General features: G+C 44.1%; 1 protein-coding gene across 1 annotated transcript in view; it reads right to left on the reverse strand.

The window, feature by feature from the left end:
* The window catches only part of Nek10 (NIMA related kinase 10), a 171,524-nt gene that overhangs the window by 38,423 nt on the left and 109,096 nt on the right, over positions 1 to 24,005 (reverse strand). The window contains 5 exon segments of the mRNA XM_048421327.3: positions 5,831 to 5,885; positions 7,735 to 7,821; positions 7,914 to 7,995; positions 7,997 to 8,110; positions 21,979 to 22,192. Coding sequence (XP_048277284.3) covers positions 5,831 to 5,885; positions 7,735 to 7,821; positions 7,914 to 7,995; positions 7,997 to 8,110; positions 21,979 to 22,192 — 552 coding nt within the window.

Genomic DNA, 24,005 nt, shown 5'->3' on the forward strand with positions numbered 1-24,005 from the left:
TGCCAGGCAGCTCATATCTAAGTTATGGAGCTTAACAAAGTTGGCAAACATTTACCAACCAATCTAGTTTAAATGCTTGAAAAATCCCCAAACTCTGTGCCACAAGTGACTTCTTTCTTCACTCCTTCCCACCTTTTACCACCACTTGATGTGGGAGTCCCCTCTGTGTGCTGTGCTTACCATTAATGAATAAAGAAACTGCTTTGGAACTATAGCAAGGCAGAGAAAACTAAACTGAATGCTGGGAGAAACAAGGGTGGAGTTAAAGAGAAACAATGGAGCTGCAGGAGACAAATGCTGGAAATTTTAGCTGGTCACAGCCATGTGGCAATACACAGATTAATAGAAATGGGTTAAATTAATATGTAAGAGTTAGCCAATAAGAAGCTAGAGCTAATGGACCAAGCAGTGATTTAATGAATACAGTTTCTGTGTGGTTATTTTGAGACTAAGCTAGTCAGGTGGCTAGGAACCAACAAGAGGCCTCCTCCAACAACCACCAATGTAAAACATCCGAGGTAGGCACATTTGTAAAAAGTAAAAAGAAAAGGGTGAGATTAATCTTAAGTTTTTCACAAATATATCTCAAATACCAACATTTAAAAATGAATACTGTTTTATATTGTTTTAAAGTAATGTCAGACTAAACGTTTAATACCTCAGCTGCACTAGCCACATTTTTGACTACTCAGGTAAACACATGTACCCAGCTATCTCCATATTAAACTCTCCTGACTTTTCTACAGAAGCCATTGGTCACGACCCCCTACCCACAGCATTAGTCTGACTACAGAGCTGCTGGCTCTGACAGCTCATGGCCCTCATTGCCTTAAAGGTGAGTTAAAATACAACTTCTGGAAAGGCTGGTGACATGCAAACTGAGTTAGCTGGAAGGTCATTTTTTATTGTCAAAAAGTCTTTTATTTCAAATATTCTTATTAAATAGTAAGTGTGATGGAATACATGACATGGATCCCCAATTGCGCTTAGCTGCTCCAACTCATGTGCTGCTCTGTCCAATTCTATATGCTTAGGAAGCTTTAAGGTAGAGGCTGGAAAGATGGCTCAGTGGTTAAGAGCACATACTTCCCTTGCAGAGGACCCAATTTAGGTTCCCAGCACCCTTATAGGGAAACTTACACCACCTATAACTCCAAGGTCCAGAGAACTCAACACTCTCTGCTGGCTTCTGTGGTCATGCATATTTAACACATACATGTACATACATACATACACATACTTAAAAATAAAATAAGCATTGGGGAATGCTAATAGAAAACATCACACACACACACACACACACACACACACACACACACACACATTCTTTCCGTGGAGGCCCTGTGCTAGACACTATTAGTGGAAAGAAACCGCCTTCACAGTCTTGGAGCTTTAAGGTTGCTTTCTCGGCAGCGGAAAACCCATTAATTTTTCTGAAGACAAGCCATTAGCCACAAGGATGGACAGCCATTTGTAACTTCAAAATAGCATAGATCCATTACAAACAGAAGCCACAGCTTTTCCTGGGCAATTGCTGGGCCCACAGGCAAACAGATGGTAGAGATGATCCAGCGCCTGAGGAAATTCCAGACAGTGGCACACGGAATGCTTCTGAACTATGGGGAGTTGTGATGCCGCATGACGGCATTCCCACGCTAGCTCAAGCTGGCCACAGGATGATTTATCACGGGGAGAAATTTCAGATATACTTCCTGGTGAGAAGACAGCATATCAGAGATTCTACCTGACGAAAGTTTTTAAATGGGCACAGATATTTCCTAAAGCTGGTGACAGCGCCTCAGAAGCTGAAAGTACTCTAAAGGTCGTGGCTCTAGGTATCCTCGGATCCAGCATGACCTGGAGCGCACAGCTTGTAAGCCTGAAGAGACTGACGTGGTGAGGTGAGTGTTAGCCTAGATCTCTAGCCACAGCAGTCAGTGGGAAGGCAGAGGATGCAGCTGAACTTTGAGGTTTTTAAAATAGATTTTACTCTGCATTGATGAAAGCACAGTGTGAAATGGTTTGGTAATTACTTTGTCAGAGAAGCGTGAATTACTTGGATAATTATTTTGTCATTAAAGTCCTGGCCATGAAAGAGATAACGCCCTAGAATTTTCTCTCAAAGAAATCCTTTAAATACATCATATGAAATAGGAAGCTTGGCTTCCAATACTAAGAACATGTCATTTGAGGTTACTGCAGCCATGACATACAAGGTAACTAGAATCTTTCGACATTCCTGACCACGACAGGCATGATGGGGGAACTGAGGGAGGTTGAGCTCTCATGCTTAGTCAAGGTGCTCATCCGTGGCAATGTGAACAGAGTTGGTATCTCGGTCAGGAGTTGGTGCTAGATTCCTGACCTTCCCTTCAGACTGTATTGGGGGCTGAAAACAAACAAGTATCCACCTTAAAATTGCCATAGAAAAGGGAGGGCGCTTCCCGATGGCACAGTACGGCTTTTTGCTGTCGTGTTGCTAGGAAGATGGCTGGATCGTGACCCTGGCAGAGAGGCCAGGAGGATTCTGGTGAGCAGTGATCATGCATACATATTCAATAAAAGCAAAATGAGACCCAGATTATGAATGAGAAATGGAAGTCGAATGGGAGGAAGCAAACAGTGAGCTGGCCCGTAGGAAGGAAGGACTGTGGAATCTGAGGCAATGTGAGGGTCCTTCTGGTCCCATCTGTGATGCCGGGTGATCAGAAATCTCTGTAGCCATCTCTCTCTACAAGTATTGGAGTCAAGAACACACCCTCTAGTAAAAGTATGCTCACACAAAGACGGTATTCACTGCAGGATTCTCTGACACTGCAAACATCTGATGTTTCGGAGCAGCCAGCCAGCTACACCCTGTTGCCTTGGCAACAGAAGGCAAGTAGGCATGGAGAAATCTTGTTGCCTAAGCAACAGAATTTAAAAAAAAAAGTGGGCCTTAAACTACAAGCTACACTATAAATTAATTCAAGGAGGTGAATAAGATTTCCATCCTTTACGGCAAGAAACTCAGAAATTGTAGTGAGATAACGCATTAATTTTCTAATGAACAAGCATCCAACAAGCATCTGTGGGTCAGCACTGTATGCAACACACTGTACCAGAGAGTAAAGGAAACACCCACATACTGTTCAGCCTGAGCATGGCATACCAAAATAACTGACCATCCCATGAGCAGATGGACACTCTAATTTGTTTTGAGATGGGGTTCTCGATATATTGTCCAGTGTACTGGCTGAATTAGTGTGTCAGTTTGGCACAAAAATCTTCAGAGAGGAAGAAGCCTCGGTTGAGGAAACACCTCCTTGAGATCCAGCCGTAAGGCATTTTCCTGCCTCCAGGATCCTGTCCTGTTTGGGCTCCTATCCTGACTACCTTTACTTATGAACAGCAATGTGGAAGTATAAGCCTAATAACTTCTTTCCTCCCCAGCTTGCTCGCTGGTCACAGCATTTCATTGTAACAATAGAAACCTTAACTCAGAGACCAGGTTGGTCTTGAACTCATGGTTTCCATGGGTCTTCCTGCTTCTGTCTGGGGTGATCAAATATGAGAATGTCTTGTCTATGCTTTTTCTCTGTTATGTTCAGCCACAGCCATGCCTGGATTCTCAATTCCAAAAGCTATGCTTAGGGCAGACACATGCTTCGCTGTGGCATCAGCTTACCCCAGACCAAGATGCTTTCTGAAGAAATACCCAGGATCTCCTCGTCACCATGATACTAGCTCATAGTGGATACAGAAAAGTCAAAACCTCTACAGGGCTGACTTTTCCATTTATTTTCAATTCTAGTATGCAGTGTCTTGACCTTCTTGTATGCTTAAATTTATCATTTGATTTCTAAATATTTTATTAATTCATATTTCACATTAATATACCAAGAAGTCAAGGAAAATCCTAAACACATTAAATAAAAAAGAACTTCAGTTTTATTTTATGCCTTGAAGATAACTAGAAATTATGCTATAAAGTGTCTCGCTTTAATTCAGAGAAGCCGTTAGAGTCACCTGGAAAGAAGTAAAGAACGTTTTCGCTTTCTTTCCTTCTGTTTTGTACAAAGTGCAGGCTGTTCGATGTCCTTGTCCCTGTCTGCCCTGTGTCAGGTCACACACTCTACAACGTGAATGCCTGCAGTGAAGACAACCTGTCTTCTGTGTCACTGTGCTTCTCGGTGGCTTGTCACACAGCATGTTCCACCCATGTGACACCCATGTGACACGGCTACAGAAAGAGGCCTTGAGGTCGGTCTTCAGCCGTCTCGGAGCACAGTTTGAGAAGCATCAGTCTCAGAGTCCTGGCTGCTTGTCATGGTCACAGATTCATAACTATGTAGGAGGCAGCACTCCACTGTGTCTTTGCTTCTGGTTTAACATCTATTAGCTAACTGTATTCTATATAATATGTTACAAAAATATTTAACTCATTTCTAGATTTAAAAAAAAAATCCCATCACCTTTGGAGAAAGTTGAAGGGGAGGGGAGAGGCAGGGAGGGGAGCAGAGAAAAATGTAGACTGCAATAAAAATCAATAATAAATAAATAAACTCCTTCAAGATTTCAAATATGTATGCTTTTTGTTATTTTTGAGGGGTTGGATGCAAAAAGAACTATTACAAATGATCAAAGTTCCCATAGATCCTTCTAGAAATCAAGGTTAGAATTAGATGTCTGTATTTATCTGATAGAAACTTCCATTTGTATGTAAAACCCTCTTAACATACATCCAAAGCTGTATGTGAGAATTTGCTGGCATCGCCACTTAGGTGGGCTTCAGCATTAAGGATGCTGGCCTCTGCTGTCTGCTCCTCTTCCCCAGCCCTCTACTGGTTGCCGCTGGATGAGAGTATTCCCAATGTAGGCCATCCTCTGTGCAGTGGCCTAGAACATCTTCTCATAAACGCACCCCTCCTCTCTATTTAATGAACTTAATTGTATGGTCCTCTCTTTGCAGAAAGAAATCCAGGGATGTGCCCCTCCCCCACACTGCTCTGGTGCCATTTCCTTCCTATTAATCACCATTGATTGTGTGCTCCCTGTAGGCTGCCTCTCTGTAGGCATACCCTGATGCTGTGTTGATGCCAGGAGGCTCTTTCCCATCCATTAACTGTCCTGGCCACTCCTCACATTTTGCAGCTCTCTCTGCCTCTAGAACTCCAAGATTACTACAGCCTGCCTTTGAGGATTCAGCCATCCTCACCCAGGGTCACAGAGGCAACTGATGCCCCCTAGTAATTTCTCCTTTCTCTTAAAAGAATGTGTGTGTGTGTGTGTGTGTGTGTGTGTGCGTGAGTGTGTGTGTATGTGTGTGTGTGTATGTGAGAGAGAGAGAGAGAGAGAGAGAGAGAGAGAGAGAGAGAGAGCACACGTGCACGTGCATCAGCTTTTTAAGACGGCCCTAGTTGTATGAAGTAGTTCTGTCAAATATGTCTGTGTAGAAGTCTGGGCTGGATCCTTAGAAGGACAGGTGTACTCCCAATCCCCTTCCCTCCCCTTGCCCAATTCGCCATGGGGCTGAGTCTCATACCCATGTTTGAAGAATCCAGGGCCTCAGGTGACCTCACTGAGCATGGCTAGTCCATTGCCTTGGCATAGGTTATGCTCAGAAAGACAGTCTGTTTGGCTGTTACATAACTAGAAAAAGGCAGACACACAAGGGTCCAGGCCGAAGCTTAGCACTCTCCAGCATGCTAAACTTCTAAGGCTCTGGGGAAGAACAGTTTCTATGTCCAGTGACTTCTGTCAGTCATGGGGTAACTTAGCCCCAAGTGGCTCAGCTTCTGCCTTAGACTAAAACCACTTCCAGGTACACTGCGCCTCAAAACAGACATACCTGGCCTGTGAGTGCCTTTCTCTTCCCGAAGCACTGAAACTTCTCTTTAAAATGCCTAAAACAAGAAAACAGAAATAACTGTAAGTTATGGCTCCAGAAACTGCGGCTTTCCTTATTGGTGTGTATTGCCTTGGCTTGTTTCCGGGGCTGAAGAGGGAGTCCAGGTCCCATGTGTTCCAGGACCAGCGCTCAGCCTGCAGGCTGTGTCACGCCCTTAGCAACTCTTTCCTGATTTGCTGAGGCTCTATTGTCTTGGTAGTTACCCTTCACTGTAACTACCATTTTTCTTCCTCAAAGTATTAGCTCAAAAATAATGTTAAAAACTACTACACACTTGGTCGGTTTGTTCTTCCACAGGGAAGATGATAAACAACCATTTGTTACTAAACACATCAGCCTGCTGGTATCATTTTGGCCTCGTGCCTTTGTGTAGACATCTCCATGCCAGGGTTCCCTCTCTCCTTCTGCCTCCCCACCACCCATCTCCAGCGTTGTGACTAGGGATAAACACCACCATCCTCATCACCAACCAATGACGTGCTTCTAGAATTTTGCTACGCCTTTACATGCACGAAGCGTTTCTCCTACACAGTGTCCATCATTCTCCAACTACAAATCAAGGCACTTTGTCTCCCAGGCAGGAACTCTTAGGAAATACAGAGCACGGAATTGGCCATGGTGATTGTTCCTGAAAATCTGGAAGGTCTAGTCAGGGTTTGGATGGAGCCGTTAAGTATAGAAAAGGCAAGGAACGTGGCTAAATCCTTGGCACTCCTCCGTGGATCTTTGGAAAAGCTGTTTTCTCTCTTCTCTCCTGGGGTTTTCACAGCATAATCACTGAGCAGACAAAATTATTTATACTTCATTTATTTTAAAGTACCTCTAGTTAGCAAATTTAAATCCAGTTAATATATTCTTCTGTGAGATTTATCTTTTTCTCCATTTCCAGCTGAACATTTCTTTCAGTTTTACGTCTGCCAAGTTGATTGATCGGATTTTTCCTTACAGTCTTTAAATTCTGCCTAGATATAGCATCTTCTTTTCTTTCCCATTCCTCAGTACATTTTTCGTTATTATTTCAATCTAAGTCTAATATTGGGCTGGATTTATACATCATGTTTTTCATAGTGCTAAACATTTAAGGTACTTATTTTAGTTAGATGCAATACATATACAGTTGTGGTGCTAGGTTTTACTCATTAACCTGATGTATTCTAGGGTGCCCTGGGAAGGGAATGCCAGTGAGGACTGCCTTAGATCATGTTGGCCTGTGGGCAGGCTTGTGAGGGGTTTTCTTAATTGGGTTAACTGGGTTGGGCAGCACCATTCCCTGGTTTTGATCCTGTATGTACAATTTGGTTTAGACCATTGAGTACAGACAATGGTCTAAACACAAGAAGCATGCGTGTCTTCACCTTGTTCTGCTCTCATCTGTGACTATTCTAAGTTCTTGCCTCCTTGCTCCCAGATGCAACGGATGATACCCTAGAATTGGGAGCTAATAATAAAAAACAAAGAGAAACAAAACAAAACCTTCCTCCCCTAAGTGGCTTCTGCTGGTGTTTCATCACAGTGACGGAAACAGAACTAAGATAATGAGCGTGAATAAGATTGCACAAAAGTTTATTACACCATGGCTAATCCCTCCCACAATTCCTAGTCCCACTAACCCACAGACTGATGCACGCCCATCATTCCTAATGGCTGTGTGCCCCCTAGTCATTTAGCTTCTTAGTGACAACCTGCCTTCGGTCGTAATAATGAAAAAACACCACTTGCCTGGTGTCTGGCCTCCAACTGTCCGCAAAGCTGCCCCGAGACAGCAGCCACAGACTCCATTTACCCCATTTCCCACGGCCCCACCACTGCAGCCCCACAGTGACGAACTTGTCCGGCGAGCTTACTGAATGTAGACTCCTTTAGAGGGCTTGAACTGGAGCTGCTGCAGCTGTCCAAGATGTCCAGCTCGTCGTCCAGCTCAGAATACACATCTGCACACAGAGACGAAGGGGGTGAGCCTGGAAACGGAAGGACCCCAGGCCATTCCCGCCCTCCCCTCTCACGCACAGCACAGCCGACTCGCCTTTCTCCACCCCTTCCAGGTGGAAGGCATCCTCGGACAGTGCCTCCTCGCAGGGCCTATCCTCCTCCTTCCCACAATGCATGGCGGGTGGCGGCGTGGAAGCCCTCGCCGGGCAGCTCTGCGCTTTCAGAGAGCTCACTCTTCAGGCTGGCTGCCCCGCTGCTGCTGCTGCTCAGGCTCGCCTTCTCGAAGGTTTCCTGGAAAGAGAATTTCAAGCCGTCAGCACCTCATCCTCTCTTTTCCTCTGCAGGACACAGCACTTGTTGCAATGCCCACGTAAATGTCTAAGATGCCATTGCAAACACCACATGCAGAAGTGGCACCAGTAATTCCACCCAGGCAGCCACCACTGGGCCCGTTTAATCTGTACACACCAAGCAGTAAATCTAAAATCAACCATCTGACAAAAGAGACGAGAGGAACGGGTGCCCACACCAAAGGCCTGTGACAACTGGTGACCTAACTATGTCTCTAAGGAACAGAACCCAGATGCTAATCTATCAGAAATTTCTCTCCTTTGAGTCTCTCCCCAAATATTTGCAGTGGTAGCTGCTCAGCCCCATACTAGTTAAGAAAAAATTTCTCCAAGGAACATGAATATCGGACAAAGCCAGGCCGTGAGGAAGGAGCAGCAATACCCCCTACAAGATAAGGGATCACAGTAAAGGAGGCCTGTCACTCAAGGCCCCAGTCACTCTGCTTCCCTCTTGCAGAACTGACACACACTCCTCCAGAATATCCCAAGAGGATGAAAATCTGTGAGACCACACCCAAGTCATTCATCTGGCCCTGGTCTCAATATTCTGTTATGCTTGGTAATAAACTGTATGTAACATGTTTCTCCGGTTCAACAAAAATAAAAATGTTTAAGGGCACCAAAGGCTGGCAGTTTGGGGGTTGTCAAAGAAGAAGACACTGCAGAAGGAACTTCCCAAGTAATTCCCAATACCAAAGACATTCACCAGTGTGGAGAGCGGCTTAGGCTGCATGGCTGAGGACCGCTAGCAGAACGAGGTCAGGGACCAAAACAGGAAGCTACAAACGAGGATGGCTCCAGGCAAAAGAGTGAAAAGGACAAATGCTGTGATGGACGGACAGACAGACGATCGAGAGAGAAGCCCTCTAGTGACCTGGCAGGCTCTGTTCTCCTAAGCCCATCCCCGCTTCTTTACTGAGATGCTCACTGTGGAACAAGCCTTCTTGGGAGGCTGGTATACGTTTGCACATTTATTTTCTCAGATTTTCTTCCGACTCGAGCAGCCCTAAAGGGCTCAAGGAACATGTTGCCCAGAATTCAGGGGAGGCACAATTCAAAGGTGAAGAAAATTTAAGATCTCTTGGTACATGAGTCAATAAATCCATGACAGCATTCATGTGCATATGTCTTCTAAGCAGACCATGTGGGCACTGCAAACTGCCTTCCCATTTTCCCTGGGGATCTTTTCCATATTCTTTCCTCGGGCTTACCAACTTTCATTTTGTTGGAGTTAATAAGCAGCTGAAGAAACACGCTTCTAATTTGATTTTCTGTAACTAGTCTTCTATCGAATGTCCAGTCTGCTCTGAGGATCCTGGGTTAATTCCTCCATCTTGGGTCTTGCCTGCTCGTCTAACTTCGACAGGGATGTTTAGGATGGTCTCTGCAGAGTCAAACATGCTACCTAGAAACTTGATGCTTAAGTGATTTCTAACATCTCTGCTCTGCCCATATCTAGTTCCTGGTTCGAAACCTCTGAGCATCATTCAAGACCCAATATTTTACTCAACATTTTCTGTGTTGGCCTCTTTTTCCTCCTAAACAAATACACAGCATTGGGCTTCTTCTAAGTTTCCTCAGCTGCTTTCAGTAGAAACTTCCCTTTTGGCTTTGTGCCACATCAGTCTAAATGAGCTGTCATCTCCTATTGTATGAAAAGGCCACACTTGACATTTGAATCCCTTCTAAGGACTCTACCCAATTGTGTAGCAATGCAGAAAAGAGGTTAGTGGGTGTAAATGAAGGACAATGTTCTTGCCTAGTATTACCGAGGCATTGGGTCCAATTCACAACTCCATAAGACACATTGAGATGTTTTCTTCTTGCATCAGTGCATTATATGTGAGTATCTTCAAAGCCTTCAGCAATGGTTTCATCTGTGTTAAGAACGGACATGGATAACAAACCATAATTGGAAATTTTAAAGTCAGTGAGCGGCTCAGGAGGCAAAGGCTTCGCCAAGCCTGATGATCTGACTCCTGTCCCTGGATTCTGCCAGGTGAAAGGAGAGAAGCAGCTCTCACAAGCTGCCCTCTGACCTCCACACAGTGGGCGTGGCATGTGCATATGTGCACATCATTTTAAAAGATACTTTGCTTTGATCAACAGAAGATTAGAGTGGGGCCTGGAGTTCTGAGTCAGGTGACTCCCGACCTAATGAGGACTGGCTAGTTCAGGACCATCTGAACTATAAACCAGTCACTTAGAGTTAATAGAATTGTGGCTATGAATCCTGATGAAAGAGAATCCCCAGTATTAGAGGGATGCCCTTTGAGAACCTACATAAGCTGAAAGATATGGTAAGAAGGCAGACTTATTTTGATTAAAAGTCTGTTGCTATATTGATCTGAAGCTTCGTGTGCATCTCTCTGTATCTATTCTCTCTCCCTCACTACAGAATACACAGCCTCTGTCGTGTCGAATGTTGTGACAGGACAGTAGAATGATCTTCAAAAAATAATAAACGCTCCATAAATTTGGCTGAATAAGTGAAATTAAAGATGGAGCAAAAATATTGGAAAGCTATGCCTGATGTTACAACAAAGCTTAAAAACAAAATCTGCACTACGATCTTTTGAAGAAACTTACAAACCCATTCTAAAGCAGTCAGAAGGTGGTTCCTGTCCAGGCAACAGATGAGAAGCCATCATCTCCGAGAGTCAAGGTTTTAAAAAGGAAGAAAAGGCAAAACACCAAAAGAAAAATAAAAGAAAGAGCTACAGAAAACTTAGAAAAGGGTTAACTAAGGATCCCTACAATAAAGTAGCGCTTCTCCCCAGCTGCCCATAGTTGCAGACACTGAGCTGGGTCCAGCCGTAAACTTTTTAGGGCACTGGAGAAAGAAGCTGACAAAGAAACTAGAAAATGGAAAAATGCTTTATTCTCATAGATGAGCAAAATTAACATTGTGGGGAAGGCAATATTAATTAATGAAAAATAGTGTATAGTTTCAACTCAACCTCCACCAAAATGTCAATGGCATTCTTCACTGGACTAGAAAAAAAAATCCAAGAATCCATTTGGAAACTGAAGGACCATGAAAAGACAAAGTCATTACAGGCAAAGAATGAAAGTAGTAGTGGAGGTATTACAGTGCCTGACTTCTAATTATATTACACCATTATAAAGAACAAAACAGCATGGTACTGCTATAAGAATAGACCAGAGGAGCCAGGAATGAAGACAGCTCCAGCCTTAATCTTAGACCAAGTTGACAAAAAAAAAAAAAAAACTGGTAAAAAAAAGACAGATTCTTGAAAAAATTATGCCAGGAAATTGGATGTCAACATACAGAAGAACAAAAGATTCAAGTCTCTCAGCCTGCACAAAAATGAATTCGAAATGAATTGAAGACTTTAATCTAAAACCTGAAACACCAACACTGCTAGGGGACACATAAAAACAACACTTCAAGGTGTGTGCATAGGCAAAGATCTTGTGAAAAGAATTCTAACAGCACAGGGAGCAACTGCAAGACCTGGCCGGTGGGGTGACAGGAAACGAAAGGGCTTTCTCACAGCCAGTGAGGCCATGAGCAGAAAGAAGAGACAGGCTACAAAGCAGGCCAAAATGTTTACCAGATAAGCCTCAGATGGGGGATAATGCCGCATACTTCGGAATGTAAAGACCAAGATGACTAATCTTCCAATAAATAAAGAAGCCGGCAAATTAACCCAACGGTTTCCCAGAGGGAGAATATAATAGTCCCACTGAAATGTTCTACGTCCTTGATGGTCAGTCAATGCAGACTAAGATGCTTGTTGTATGAGGACGCCACACATCAGCAGGAATGGCTGCCCTGAAGAAGACAAATGATAAACTCTGGGAAAGATGTGGGGAAAGAGGAGCCTTCACCCTTTGCTGGTGGGGATGTGTGTGTTGTTTCTTGCCACTATAAAGTTTTCAGTATCAATACCAGTATAAAACACACGCACACACACACACACACACACACACACACACACACACACACACACACACGACACCTCAAAAACCAAAAGCAGAACTTCCATACAACCCAGCTATACCTTTGTGGGGCCCAGAAGTCTCTATATCTGCCCACTGCATTACTTGAACGGCCATGCTTATGGCTACGCTATTCACAACAGTAGGGAAGTGGAACCAGGGAAATGTCTGTGCACTGACGAAAGGACAATGAAAATCTGATACACATGGACTCATCCGCCATAAAGAAAAATGAAAATGTGACATTTGTCCGAAAATAGCTGGAACTGGAAATTGTCTTAAGATAAATATCTTAGACCCCCTAGAAAAGTAAAATATCATGTTTCTCTCATACGTGGATCCTGGACTTAATGTTTGGTGTTTGTGTTTTTGCTGAGGGATATACAGGTCATGTAACGAGAGGAGACAGTAAGAGAGAGAAAGGAAGTCTTAAAGCAAGGTTGGGGAGAGAAAAAAATAGAGAACAACAGAATTAATATATGTGAGGAGGAAGCGGGAGGTGGGGGCAGCATGAGGAGGAGAGTGGATAAGGCCAGGGTGAGAGAGGAGGAGGAGAATAAACAAAATATGATATGCAGTGAAGATCTCATGCTGAACCCATTACCTTGTATAGCAATCTAAAAGAAAAAAATACCATAAAAACGCCAACATTGAAATCCAATAGCCCTGCACCATCCAAACCAAAGCCGACGAGACGAAGAGCATCAAAGTTGGAGGACTTACACAGCCCAAGTTCAACGCTAGTAAGACAAGTGCACACTGAGGCAGAGCTTCAGTCAGGAAGAAAGCAGCCCCACAGGCTCCACTGGGAACTACAGCAATATTCTATGCCCTGGAAACTTCTGAGAGTAGAGACCAAATAACATCACATGGGAAAAAAATGCATGTCTTCATCTTACACGGTCCACAGGGCATATCTTTGAAAGCGAGGTAAATATGCACAACTCATTTTTGAAAAAGTGTCAACTTTATATAGTCAAGACAGAATGATAATCAGTCAATGAATAAGTAAACAGATCAATGAAGCCAAACAGAATTCAGAAATAGTCATTCACTTGTATCAAATGATTTCACACAGAAAGTTGAAATTTTCAAAAATGTGGAGAAAGTTGCATAGTGATACCTTCATTATTCTGTACATGAAATAAAATTAAAATGAATCATTGATCTAGATATAAAAGCTAGATGCATTTAAACATATGGATATAATAACAAATATATGGAAATAAAATGTTTTCAAAATAAGAAAGTTTATTTTTTCAACCATGAGGTAGACAAATTTTTTGCTCATATGTAGAAATCATTAACAACCAAGTAAATAAAAACTAAAAAAATAAGTGGTCTTCATTAAAATTATAATTTTTCTGTGCTTCAAAAAATAATAATAAGCAAATGGGCAGGTCATGGGCTATGAATTTTTATTTAAAAAATTGTAAAATTTTTTCCTTAGCAAAAAATTAGAATTAAAATATATTAAAAAGTAAAACTAAAAAAACAGACTAGATATCTAGCAAAAGAATTAGCAAAATATTTGAACAGACACCTAACACATACACAAACAAGCACATTCACAGACACATCACCAGACAACATGCACAAGTCAGAGTCTGGCAGCACTGACTGCCTGAAAAATACAAACTAAGCCCACAGAGGAGACCCAAGGCTAAAGCAAGAATAAACACATCAGACACCAAAGACACAAACACTGGCAGAGTTACAGCTGGAATGACTGTCCTACTTACTGTTCCATTGCTGTGACAAAACGCCATGGCCAAGGCAGCTTCCAGCAGAGTTCAGAAGGTTGGAGTCCCTGCTGGGGGAGCAGAGGCGTGGCAGCGGCAGAAGCAGACCAGAGCCCCCATTTTGATCCACATGGCGGCAGGCAGAGAGCTGGCCAGTGACACACCCCGTTTGGCAAAGTCATGCCTCCTGATTCTCCCCAAATAACCACTGATTATGTCTGAGACTTAGCTTGGTGCTTTATTCAGACCGCTATAGTCTGTATCCCGCTCTAGAGCATTAAACAGTATTATTCTGGGAAGCTAGAAGTATCTTTTGTAGTAAACCATACAACTACTTAGGGCCAGAAGTCTACTTCTAAGTATCGCCTAAAAGAAATAGACACATATCGACACAATGTCTCGTCTGATAAAGTTCGTAGCAGTTTGGCTTAATATTCCAGCTTTGGAAATAAGCATTCAGCATCACAACAATAAAATAGGGCAGATATTTAATTCACACACATAAGTACTGTATGTATAAAGCATAGTGTGTATCTAATATAAACATATAAATAAAAAATTAATAGTCTAGAAAAATAATGGGAGTTGGGACACAACTTAATGTAATTAGAACTAATATACATGAGATCGAGGACTCTTACAGACATGACTAGAATCCATATGTTACATGTATATTCAGTCCACCACTGACCTCCAACCCCAGACCCAGGTAGGAGCCATCTTAGGTGATGTGTGGGAGCTTTCATGGGGATGTTCACAGAATTCTGTTTGGGTGATGATTGCTTATGTCAAAAGTCACTAAGCTCAGCACTTAAACATAACACTATGAATACGTAAATTCTGCTGCTTTTAAAGGGGGCATTTGCAAAGCCGATGACAGAATTGTATCTATTCGGGGAGAGTGAAGCTGGAGAAACACTGTTGTTCCTTAAAACCTAATAAGCAAAGAACATTTCCCAAAAGCTGAGATGTCCTGATTTCTGATATTTGTTTCCATATATCATTGCTTGTTGCATTTTGGGAATCTCAAGAGAAATTTGCCAGTAGTTAACCAGACTATAAAAGCAAAACCGTCCACCAAAATACTGTCCTTTTAAAATATGACATTTTTTGCATGGCTTATTTTCATCTCTTAGCAGAGAGTTGTAGGCACAAGCTTTTAGCAGCAGGCTCAGCATTTGTGAATGGCATATGGTACAATCAAAACAAGGCAAAATGGATAAATAAATAGACACTTTTAAAATTCAAGCGCAAGTGCGCGCGCGCGCACACACACACACACACACACAAGAGCATCCAGATGCTTGCATCCTCTTCAAATTTAAGCACGCAACTGTAAAGATATCAAACCTCTTGTCAATAAAGTTTTGTGAGAACATGGAACAAGCTGTATTAGAAAGCTATTGTCAAATTCCCATCATGACCCAAGTTTGTGAAAGAATCGTGAATATAAAAACGACCTTTGCTGCTAAGTAGTTCATCAGCTCTACGGGTGGAATTTAACATGACGCTCTGTGGGATGGATTGAAACTATCTGACAATATCACATTATCATAAACATCTTTTATTCATTGAAAGTTGAAACCATCTAGGATCATTTAATCAACTTAACTATAAAGTAAATGGGCCAAATCAAGCGTATGGATTTGCTTTGTGAATGGCAATTTTGATGGGTGTGTGAAGGAAGGCTGAGAGGGAGACCAATCGTCGATAGGGTGGATGAAGCTGATTGGGTCTGTGGACAAGCCTTTTATGCACACCTGTGCTCCTCCCAAGCATGCAGGACCTGTCTCCAGTGGACGGCAGCTGCAGTTCCAGCCCGGTCCTTTCACTACCATCCTTATGAAGGCCTGGCCTGCCCCCTCGGACACAGAAGGCAGTTCTTCCCAACTGCCAAAGCCAAATTCTGACGCAGCAACCACAGAGTCAAAGAAAGTGGGTGAATGATGCCCGGATACAGAACAGGCTGCAGATGGAGGCGGCTATATAAGAGAGGAATGAGAAAGAAAATTCTGCGTCTCAAGGTGGACAGGAGACAGAGCACAGAGACTGGTTAGCTGCGAGTGACTCTGACTCTGCTTCTCTCAGCTGCTCCAGCACTGGGTGTTAGTGGAAATACAGAAAGAGTTTAAGGAAAGTCAGGTTGCAGTCAGAGGTGGCACGGCACTTCAGAACAGCTCCATGCCCACCAAGATGCTACAGACCACAGAGCTGCTCTGAGCATTTATCAAAAGGCCCATGAAGGCAGAGGCCTAATATCACTGGTGCCTACAATACTGCCTGGCACCTAGGGTGGGTACTTGTCATTTAGCTGAATAGCAGGTACCTGGAGTAGCAGAGGTGGAAGAACGGGAGGTACCTGAGTTGGCAGGACTGAAATAGTGCCTTCTATTCCCAGTGAGATCCCCATGGCATATGTGTGACACGGAAAGTCATCCCAAACTCTCATGTGTCTCAGTGAGTTTGGGGATGTCACCAAAGAACTCATAATCAGGTCTCAAAGGGGAGCAGAAATAGTGACCCCCATGCTGGAGATGAGGCTTCAGGGATCATGTTCCCAAAACAGAGAAACAGGTTCACAGGGGCCACACCAGGCAGCCAGAGAGCCCTGCCTTCCTACTGGCATAAGCCTGTCTCAGCCTCCTCCTGTACCCAGCTGCCCTCTTGGCAAGAAGAGATAGAGAACAGAACTCTCAAAATCGAAACGGCACGTTCAGGTCCTCAGAGACAGACACAAGCGACAGTGGCCATATCTACCTGTGGCTGCAACAAGCAGAGATGGAGTTCAAAATGAGAGGCAGCCAGGCAGTGGTGGCGCACGCCTTTAAACTCAGCACTCGGGAGGCAGAGGCAGGTGAATCTTTATGAGTTCGAGGCCAACCTGGTCTACAAGAGCTAGTTCCAGGACAGGTATGGAAGCTACAGAGAAAACAAAAAATTAAAAAATAAAAAAAGAGGCAAATCTGCATGCCTAACTTCTACCCAAACTCCTACGAAGTACAACAAAATGTCATAGTCGCTAATATGCTTTCCGCGCAAACATGACAATGCCCTGAATTCGGATCCCCAGCACCCACACTCGAAGCTGAGCCCGACGTCCCACACACCTGCAACCCAGCACTAATGTTTGCTTCCTGTTTGGAGGGGAAGAACCAAAGGCTTCTTAACAATGGATATTCTGTCTCAGATCTAAGATAGCACCCGCAGGGTGATGGTTGTGGGCTCAGAACACCCCAAACAAGAGGTGACCATCACAGTCTCTGATGCATCCCTTTCCCGCTCTCTGTCAGACATTTGAGTAATACCTGTATCTTATTCTAATCTAGTTAACCCCATCCTAACAGGCTCCTTGTACCAGTTCTCATTTGGAATTCCAGGAGTTAAGGGGAATACCTTGGTTCACTTTGGCAGTAGGTAACTGCCGTACCCGGCAGGAATATAGTTAGATCAAGAAGCTTCCTCGGCCCTTTTGAAATACAGATTTGTCCTCATCTTTCGCAGCAGCTTATTATGAAAATTTCCATAATTACACATAAGCTAAAGTATGGGAATAAATAGCTCATGCCCCCCCCCAGGAGGGAAGTCTGCGGTGTTTCCTGTTTTTCCAGCTAGCCTACTAATCTGCAGTGTTCCAACACTGACCGCAGACCTCCTTCCATCTGTGAGCATCTGCAGAGGCTCACTGCTTCCGCTTCCCTGTGGCGCTCCTTCTCAGTGAGCTGTGTGGTAGCACTATTGGTATAGCTGCCCTGAGACAGTCGTCCTCATACTTGGAATGATCAAAACATTGCTTAAGGAAAGCAGAGACGATGTAGAACATAGGTGGATATGATAATGGGGAGGGCAAGAGGACACGCATGACCGGAAAGCACGAAGGAGGCTATTGGGGGAGCTTGATGGGCACCATGGGGTAACGGAACAAAGAGAAGAGAGGGAAAAGAACCAACAAAAAAGAGAGAGAGAATTTAGAAGCGCCATCGGGAAACTCAATTATGCATATGCTAATTGAAAACTTTTAATTAAAACAGAATAAAAACGGCAAATGAAGTCAATGGAAAGAAAATAATTATAAAAATTAGTACCCATTAAGAGGAAAGCGGGCTAACAGCTTATTTTCTTTTGATAAGATGCACTATATTGTTCTTGTTGGTTCCTTGATAAAGCTGTGTTTTCCTCTTAGTATTTGATTGATTTTCAAAGGCTAAGATTATTAGTATGCTGAAGGTTGTGGGAGAGAACTTTCGTGAGGCAGTCATGGAAGCTTGGGGTGACATCAACTATCTCTCGATGGTCTGTAAAGATGGAGCACTTCCTGCAGCACTCAGTGAATGTGCTGATCCACACGACTGCCATGCATTGCTTTACTGCAGAACTGCCACTTGGGGAAGCCAGCAGCAGCCTCGAACCATCCTTCTAACACAGGCGCTGCACACTTGATAGAGCTGACGTCATCTTCAACTGTACGCCACATAGCCAGGACATGTGCCAAGGCAAACTTCTTTTTTTTTTCTTTCCTTTTAAATTGTCTGTGTGGATGGGGACAGGTGTGCACGCGTGTTCATGCGTGTGGAAGCTAGAGAACAACCTCAGGTCGTTCCTTTTCTTTTATTAATTTATTGTTTGTGTGGGTATGTGTAACCACCTGTGTGTGTGTGTGTGTGTGTGTGTGTGTGTGTGTGTGTGCCCACATGTGCATGCCGCGGTGTGCATGTGGAGATGAGAGGAAAACCTGTAGAAGTCACTTCCCGCCTCCTACCACTTGTGTCCTAGGATCCCCAGTCATCACGCTGGGTGTGAAGCACCTTTACCTACTGAATCCCAGGGGCTCCATCTTATTGTTTTTTGGTGCAGGGTCTCGCATAGAACTGGAGTTGAGCAAGCAGGCTAGCCTGGCTGGACACAAGCCCTGGTGATTTGCCTTTCTCCACATTACCGATGTTGGGATTACAATCATTTGCCACGGTACCAGCAGTTTTATCTGATTCTCTTGAAACTAACACATCCCCGCCAGAAACAAGTGGGGAAGCTCATGAGTAAACAACTGGGGGTGTAAGTAACTCCCAAACAGCAAGAAGTTCCTGGAAAAATGGCTACGCTATGGGGCACAGGGAAGAGGAAACTTCCCCACCAACCAAGTTACCTGCCAGTCACACCAAGAACTCCAAGGAAGCAGCTTTCATGAGTTGTCACCCGTGTTGGGGTGGACCCTTTGAGGATACGGGGGTGTGTGAATCAGGCCTGCATTTCTGAGTACCCCCTCATCTACATTCCTGTAAGTAAACACGTTAGTCTGCCACATCAGCCGCTGGTGGAATTGGTGCTCTGCTCTGCTCTGGATACCCTGTCTGGAGTGCACAGACACTGCTGACTTCTCCCTAGGAAGTCACTTGGCGGTATGGAGACTGATCTTGAATCCTCGAGCTGACCAGTTAAGCACTTACTGACTTATCACCTATTGATGTCTCTCCAGTCTTGTTACCCTTGTAAAAAAAAATTTGAACATTTGATTTATTTATTTATTATTTTTATGTGGGTCCGGTGGGGGGGTTGCTTGCCTATATGTTTGTGCACCACATGATGACCCTGCTCACAGAGACCAGAGTGGTGCCTTCGTCTGGAACTACAGATGGCTGTGAGACACTGTGTGGGTGCTGGGAATTGAACCGTGGTTCTCTGAGAGAGCAGCCAGGTGCTCTTGACTGCTGAGCCATTGCCCCAGCTCCCTCTCTCCTTTATTAGCTATAAGTTCTAGTTATTTTGTCTTTCCAACAGAAAACGTGCTTCTGGAAAGCTGTGTGAAAAGAAAGTACTGCCTTCAGCAGGTCACGAGAGTGGGCCATTTTAGAGAACGCTTATACCACAGCTCTACAGTTCCCTCAAGATGAAATTCTTCAAAATAACATTATTCTTACAGTTCACTGAAAGAATTACTATCGTACTAATACTTAAATAAAACCAATATTTCAAACCACTGTACTCTGACTTTTGAAGTTGTGTTGTAGATTTGACCCCATTAAAATTTTAATCCCAATAGTCCCTGAAGCTGGTAAATACTTCTTCAATCCCCCTTCCTTTGACTTTACCGATCGCCCTGCTTTACTGTCCGCGGCCTGGGAGTCTGCACCCAATCTACGTACACATAAGAGTCGAATTGTGTAACGCAGGGGACTTGCTGAGGTGATCTGAGAAAGACGAGGCGTGGGAAGTAGATGGGACAGAACGACACAGATCAGCTCTGAGCGGCCCGAGAGCTGCAGCTGGGGCCTGCGTGGAGGAAATGGTTTGCTGATGTGCTGGAGATTTCCACAGATACAGTTTTATAGCTTAGAGATGATCATAAATAGAGAACATGATCCTTCTCAAGGTGTTTTTCTGAAGATAAGAGGATTTCTCTTGTTCGTCTTTAAACGAACCCCTCCCACCACCATGAGCAGAAGAAAAATGATGCTTTTCTACCCACCTGGGAACAGGCCGAGAGCTTTGCAGGGCAGAAATTAATACCAGGCTCCAAGCTCTTACTAAGATAGACAGAAACAGCTAAATCTCCTGCATCTTAAACTACTAAAACATATAATGTGCAGGGAAGGGTGTGCTCATACCGCTGCCTGATTTTATGAAGTCAGGTGGCAGATAACAAGCAAGGTGAGCCCTGCTCCCAACGTGGGGCTCAGTGAGAGCCATGGCTCCAGATTATACCCTCCTAACCTCAGAAGCCAATGTAGATCAGACTTGAAGTTGCGGCTAGGCTCAGCAGTTAAAGGAATGAGAATGTGTCTCCCCCCACCCAAAAAAATAAAAACATTGACTACTCAACTTTAAGATTCGCAAGCACCTTGAGAAAACTCACTCTGCAGCAGTGTTTGTCTTCTCCCCAGAACAAGGGTCTTAGAAATCTCATTACTCTGGGAGTCAGAGGGGCCACTCCTCTGAGACTGACTCTTTGCCTCATTTCCTCACAGAGAGTGAGTCTTTGGGATAGTGGGAAGGAATCAATGACCAGACAGATGACCAAGAATGAGCGTTATGGTTCTGTCGCCTAGCACCCCACCCTCAGGACAGGGGCAGCACTTCCAAGTGCATGCTGAAGGGTATCTGAGGCAGTGAGCGCCCTGCCAAGGTCCAGGAAAGGGAAGTGGGACGGAGCAAAAGCATCACCGGCCACCACGAGCCAAAGGAAAAGTTCTGGAATCCTCTGAGAAACACTTAGATACCAAGACAGTTTTCTGGAAAGAAAACCTCAAAAGTCTTCAGATGTGAGGTTCCAACAAGATCATGGCACAGGCAGCAAGCAGAGAGGCTACACAGACCAGTAAGAAGAACGGAAAGGAAAGGCAAACGTTATTTTCTTCTCTGAGCGAACGTGCATGTTTATCCTAAAGCACAGCAAGATGACGAAGGGAAAGAAATATTCCTAAGCACTAGGTGCCACACACGGAGACCTTTTGCTTAACATGGGGGCTTCCTAAGACTATTTCCTGTAAAAGGAGCGGCAGGCCACTTCCCACCGCCTGCCCAGCTAGCTTTACCTGAAATAATTACCTGGAAACTGTATTCTTTTAAACACTGCCTGGCCCATTATCTGTAGCCTCTTATTGGCTAACTCTTACATATTGATCTAACCCATTTCTAATAATCTGTGTAGCACCATGAGGTGGTGGCTTACCAGGAGGATTCTAACCTGTGTCTGTCTCGGAGAGGAGAGTCATGGCGACTGCCTCACTGCCTTCTTCCTCCCAGCATTCTGTTCTGTCTACTCCACCCACCTAAGGGCTGGCCTATCAAAAAGGCCAAGGCAGTTTCTTTATTAACCAATGAAAGTAACACATAGACAGTTAACACTCCCCCATCAATTTCCTGATGCTATCCATTCACAGTAGACAGTACCTCATGGGTACATTCTTTGGAAGGTTAGTAATTCTGAATTATTGAAATTTATTTGTGGAATATAATAATGGATACAAATGTGTAACTATATGATGGTGAAATGTTTTGCACTTTTATTATTTTCCTTACTTTAGGCAATTTTTCCTTAAGACAAACATGAAGATCTTCAGATGGACTATTAGGAGGCCTCATGTGGGACCAAGAGGTTTCTAGTTACCTGGGACAGCAAAGCCAGTTCATGGTGACATGTGACCGCATTCCTGTTGGCTTCCATAAAGTATCTCTGTGTGCGTCTCCGCTCCCTTTCCAGTTTCTTCTCCAGGGCCAGCTGGGATGTGGATAAGTTGTCCAAATACTTCATCATAACATCTGAGATCATGGAGCTAACTTCGACGATGTCTGGACGGGCTTCTGCGTCAGGAGTGAGGCAGCTGAGGGGAGACAAGGTGAGTGTAACAAAGGTCATTGCTAGGATGGCATGAGGGAGGAGAAGTCAGCACAACTGAGTGGCCATCGTATTACCGGCACCCAAGAGCAGGGACAGGACAAGCATCAGATGCAGCTCAGAGTCCAGCACTTCCCAAAAGATATCTGAGACCTGGGGGGAGGGGGCAGCGACAGGGTTTTGCACTTGGGCTCATAGCTCAGGGCTGCAGGCTGGCCATGAATTTCCCAGGGCTCAAGGAGGACGAAGGAAGTGGTCCTCTTCTTCTGCATGCTTGATTGACTTTTGCAATTACAGCCAGACAAGCAGGGCCTCTCTGAGGTAAGCAAAAGAAGGAAAGTTTCTGGGAGGTCTCAACTTTTTGACCATGTTCTGTCAATATTAACACAGTAAGATTAGTCTGCCTCTTACAAAACACAGGCAAACACAAAATACAGGCCAGTGACTCAGAGGTGTGAGGTAGATTTTCACAGCGTCAAAAGTAGAATTCCACCATTCAGGAGCCTGAATCAGGAAGACTATGAGCTTGAGACTAACCTGGGTTATAGTATCGTAAAAAGGAAAAATATGTAATTTTTATGTATTTTTATCTTTTTGAGATTATCACAAACTGAGAGGCTGAGCTAACGTGAAAAGAAGATGTGTAGAAACTGATGAGCTGTAAAGCTGGGAGCGTTTTGGTCTTCTCTTGCGATTGACTATTAGCATCGCTGTGAAGGCCAACAGAGCTGTTTCTACTCACTGTGTTTGATTATTTTCATTTACTGGGTCTTGTTGACATGGGTCTTATACTAATATTCTGGGGTTTGCTTCTGACAACAGAATTTCAGGGACATGGTGATGATGTAAGCTGTGATACACTGTTATGCGCAGTCTTTATCAGGATATGTCTAAACAGCCCTCTCAAATTTTCTTAAGAAATTTTGTTTAAGTAACTTGACATGTGTGGTGCTAATGCTTCTGCGGTTTCGAGGCAGGGACAATCATCAGGCACACTGCTAAGAGCATGGTTCCCGCTTCATCTACAGACTGCCCGAAGGCCATTCACACAGCATGGAGTCAACACCAAGAGCACTGCACGGTTGTCATTTCTGTTGATCAACTATTGCATGATGGGATTTTATCACTCTAATTCATCGCTACATTGGAAACTTCTTGAGAGGAAAGGGGTGTGTCCCCTTCATGAGGATCTCAGCATTTACGATGGAACCTGGCTCCCGCGGAGCGCTCGGTCAATGAGCAAATGAATCAGTAAGTGAGGGAACATGGTTTAACACCTAAAGAGTTAACCGTCCTTAACCGAGATGTCTGGACACAGGCTTGTGGACCTCCAGAAACACACTAGCAGAGGTTCCCAGGCAGCTCCTTTACTTGCATAGGTACTTAAGATATATTCTTCAGAGACACGTATTTGGTTCCCTAATCAAAGAAGCATAAAATCACGTTCTGCGGAAAAAGAGTATTTGGAATATTGCTCTCATTCACCAACCCTGTGCTCCAGTCAGAGACGAGGTGGAAAGAACCGCAGTGATAGTGTTCGGCTACCTTTCAGTTCATGTTTTATGAAACAGAATTGAGGCGGGGCGAGCATGTGATGATCCCCTTGTCCTCGCAGCTCATGGCTGACTTAGCTCTCTAAGCATCATGTCTGCTTGGACAAAAAGCAGCGGGCAGCTTATGCAGTCAGGTAGGGAGCAAAAATCCCACCCTTGGAATAGTTAGTGCGTGAAAGGAAATATCCCTCCTCGGAAAAGAAAAGGGAAAGAAAGAAAGACAGGAAAAGAAGCCACCGGCACTTC

Source organism: Myodes glareolus, chromosome 5, assembly GCF_982192425.1.
Source record: "Myodes glareolus chromosome 5, mMyoGla1.1, whole genome shotgun sequence".
NCBI lineage: Eukaryota > Metazoa > Chordata > Mammalia > Rodentia > Cricetidae > Myodes > Myodes glareolus.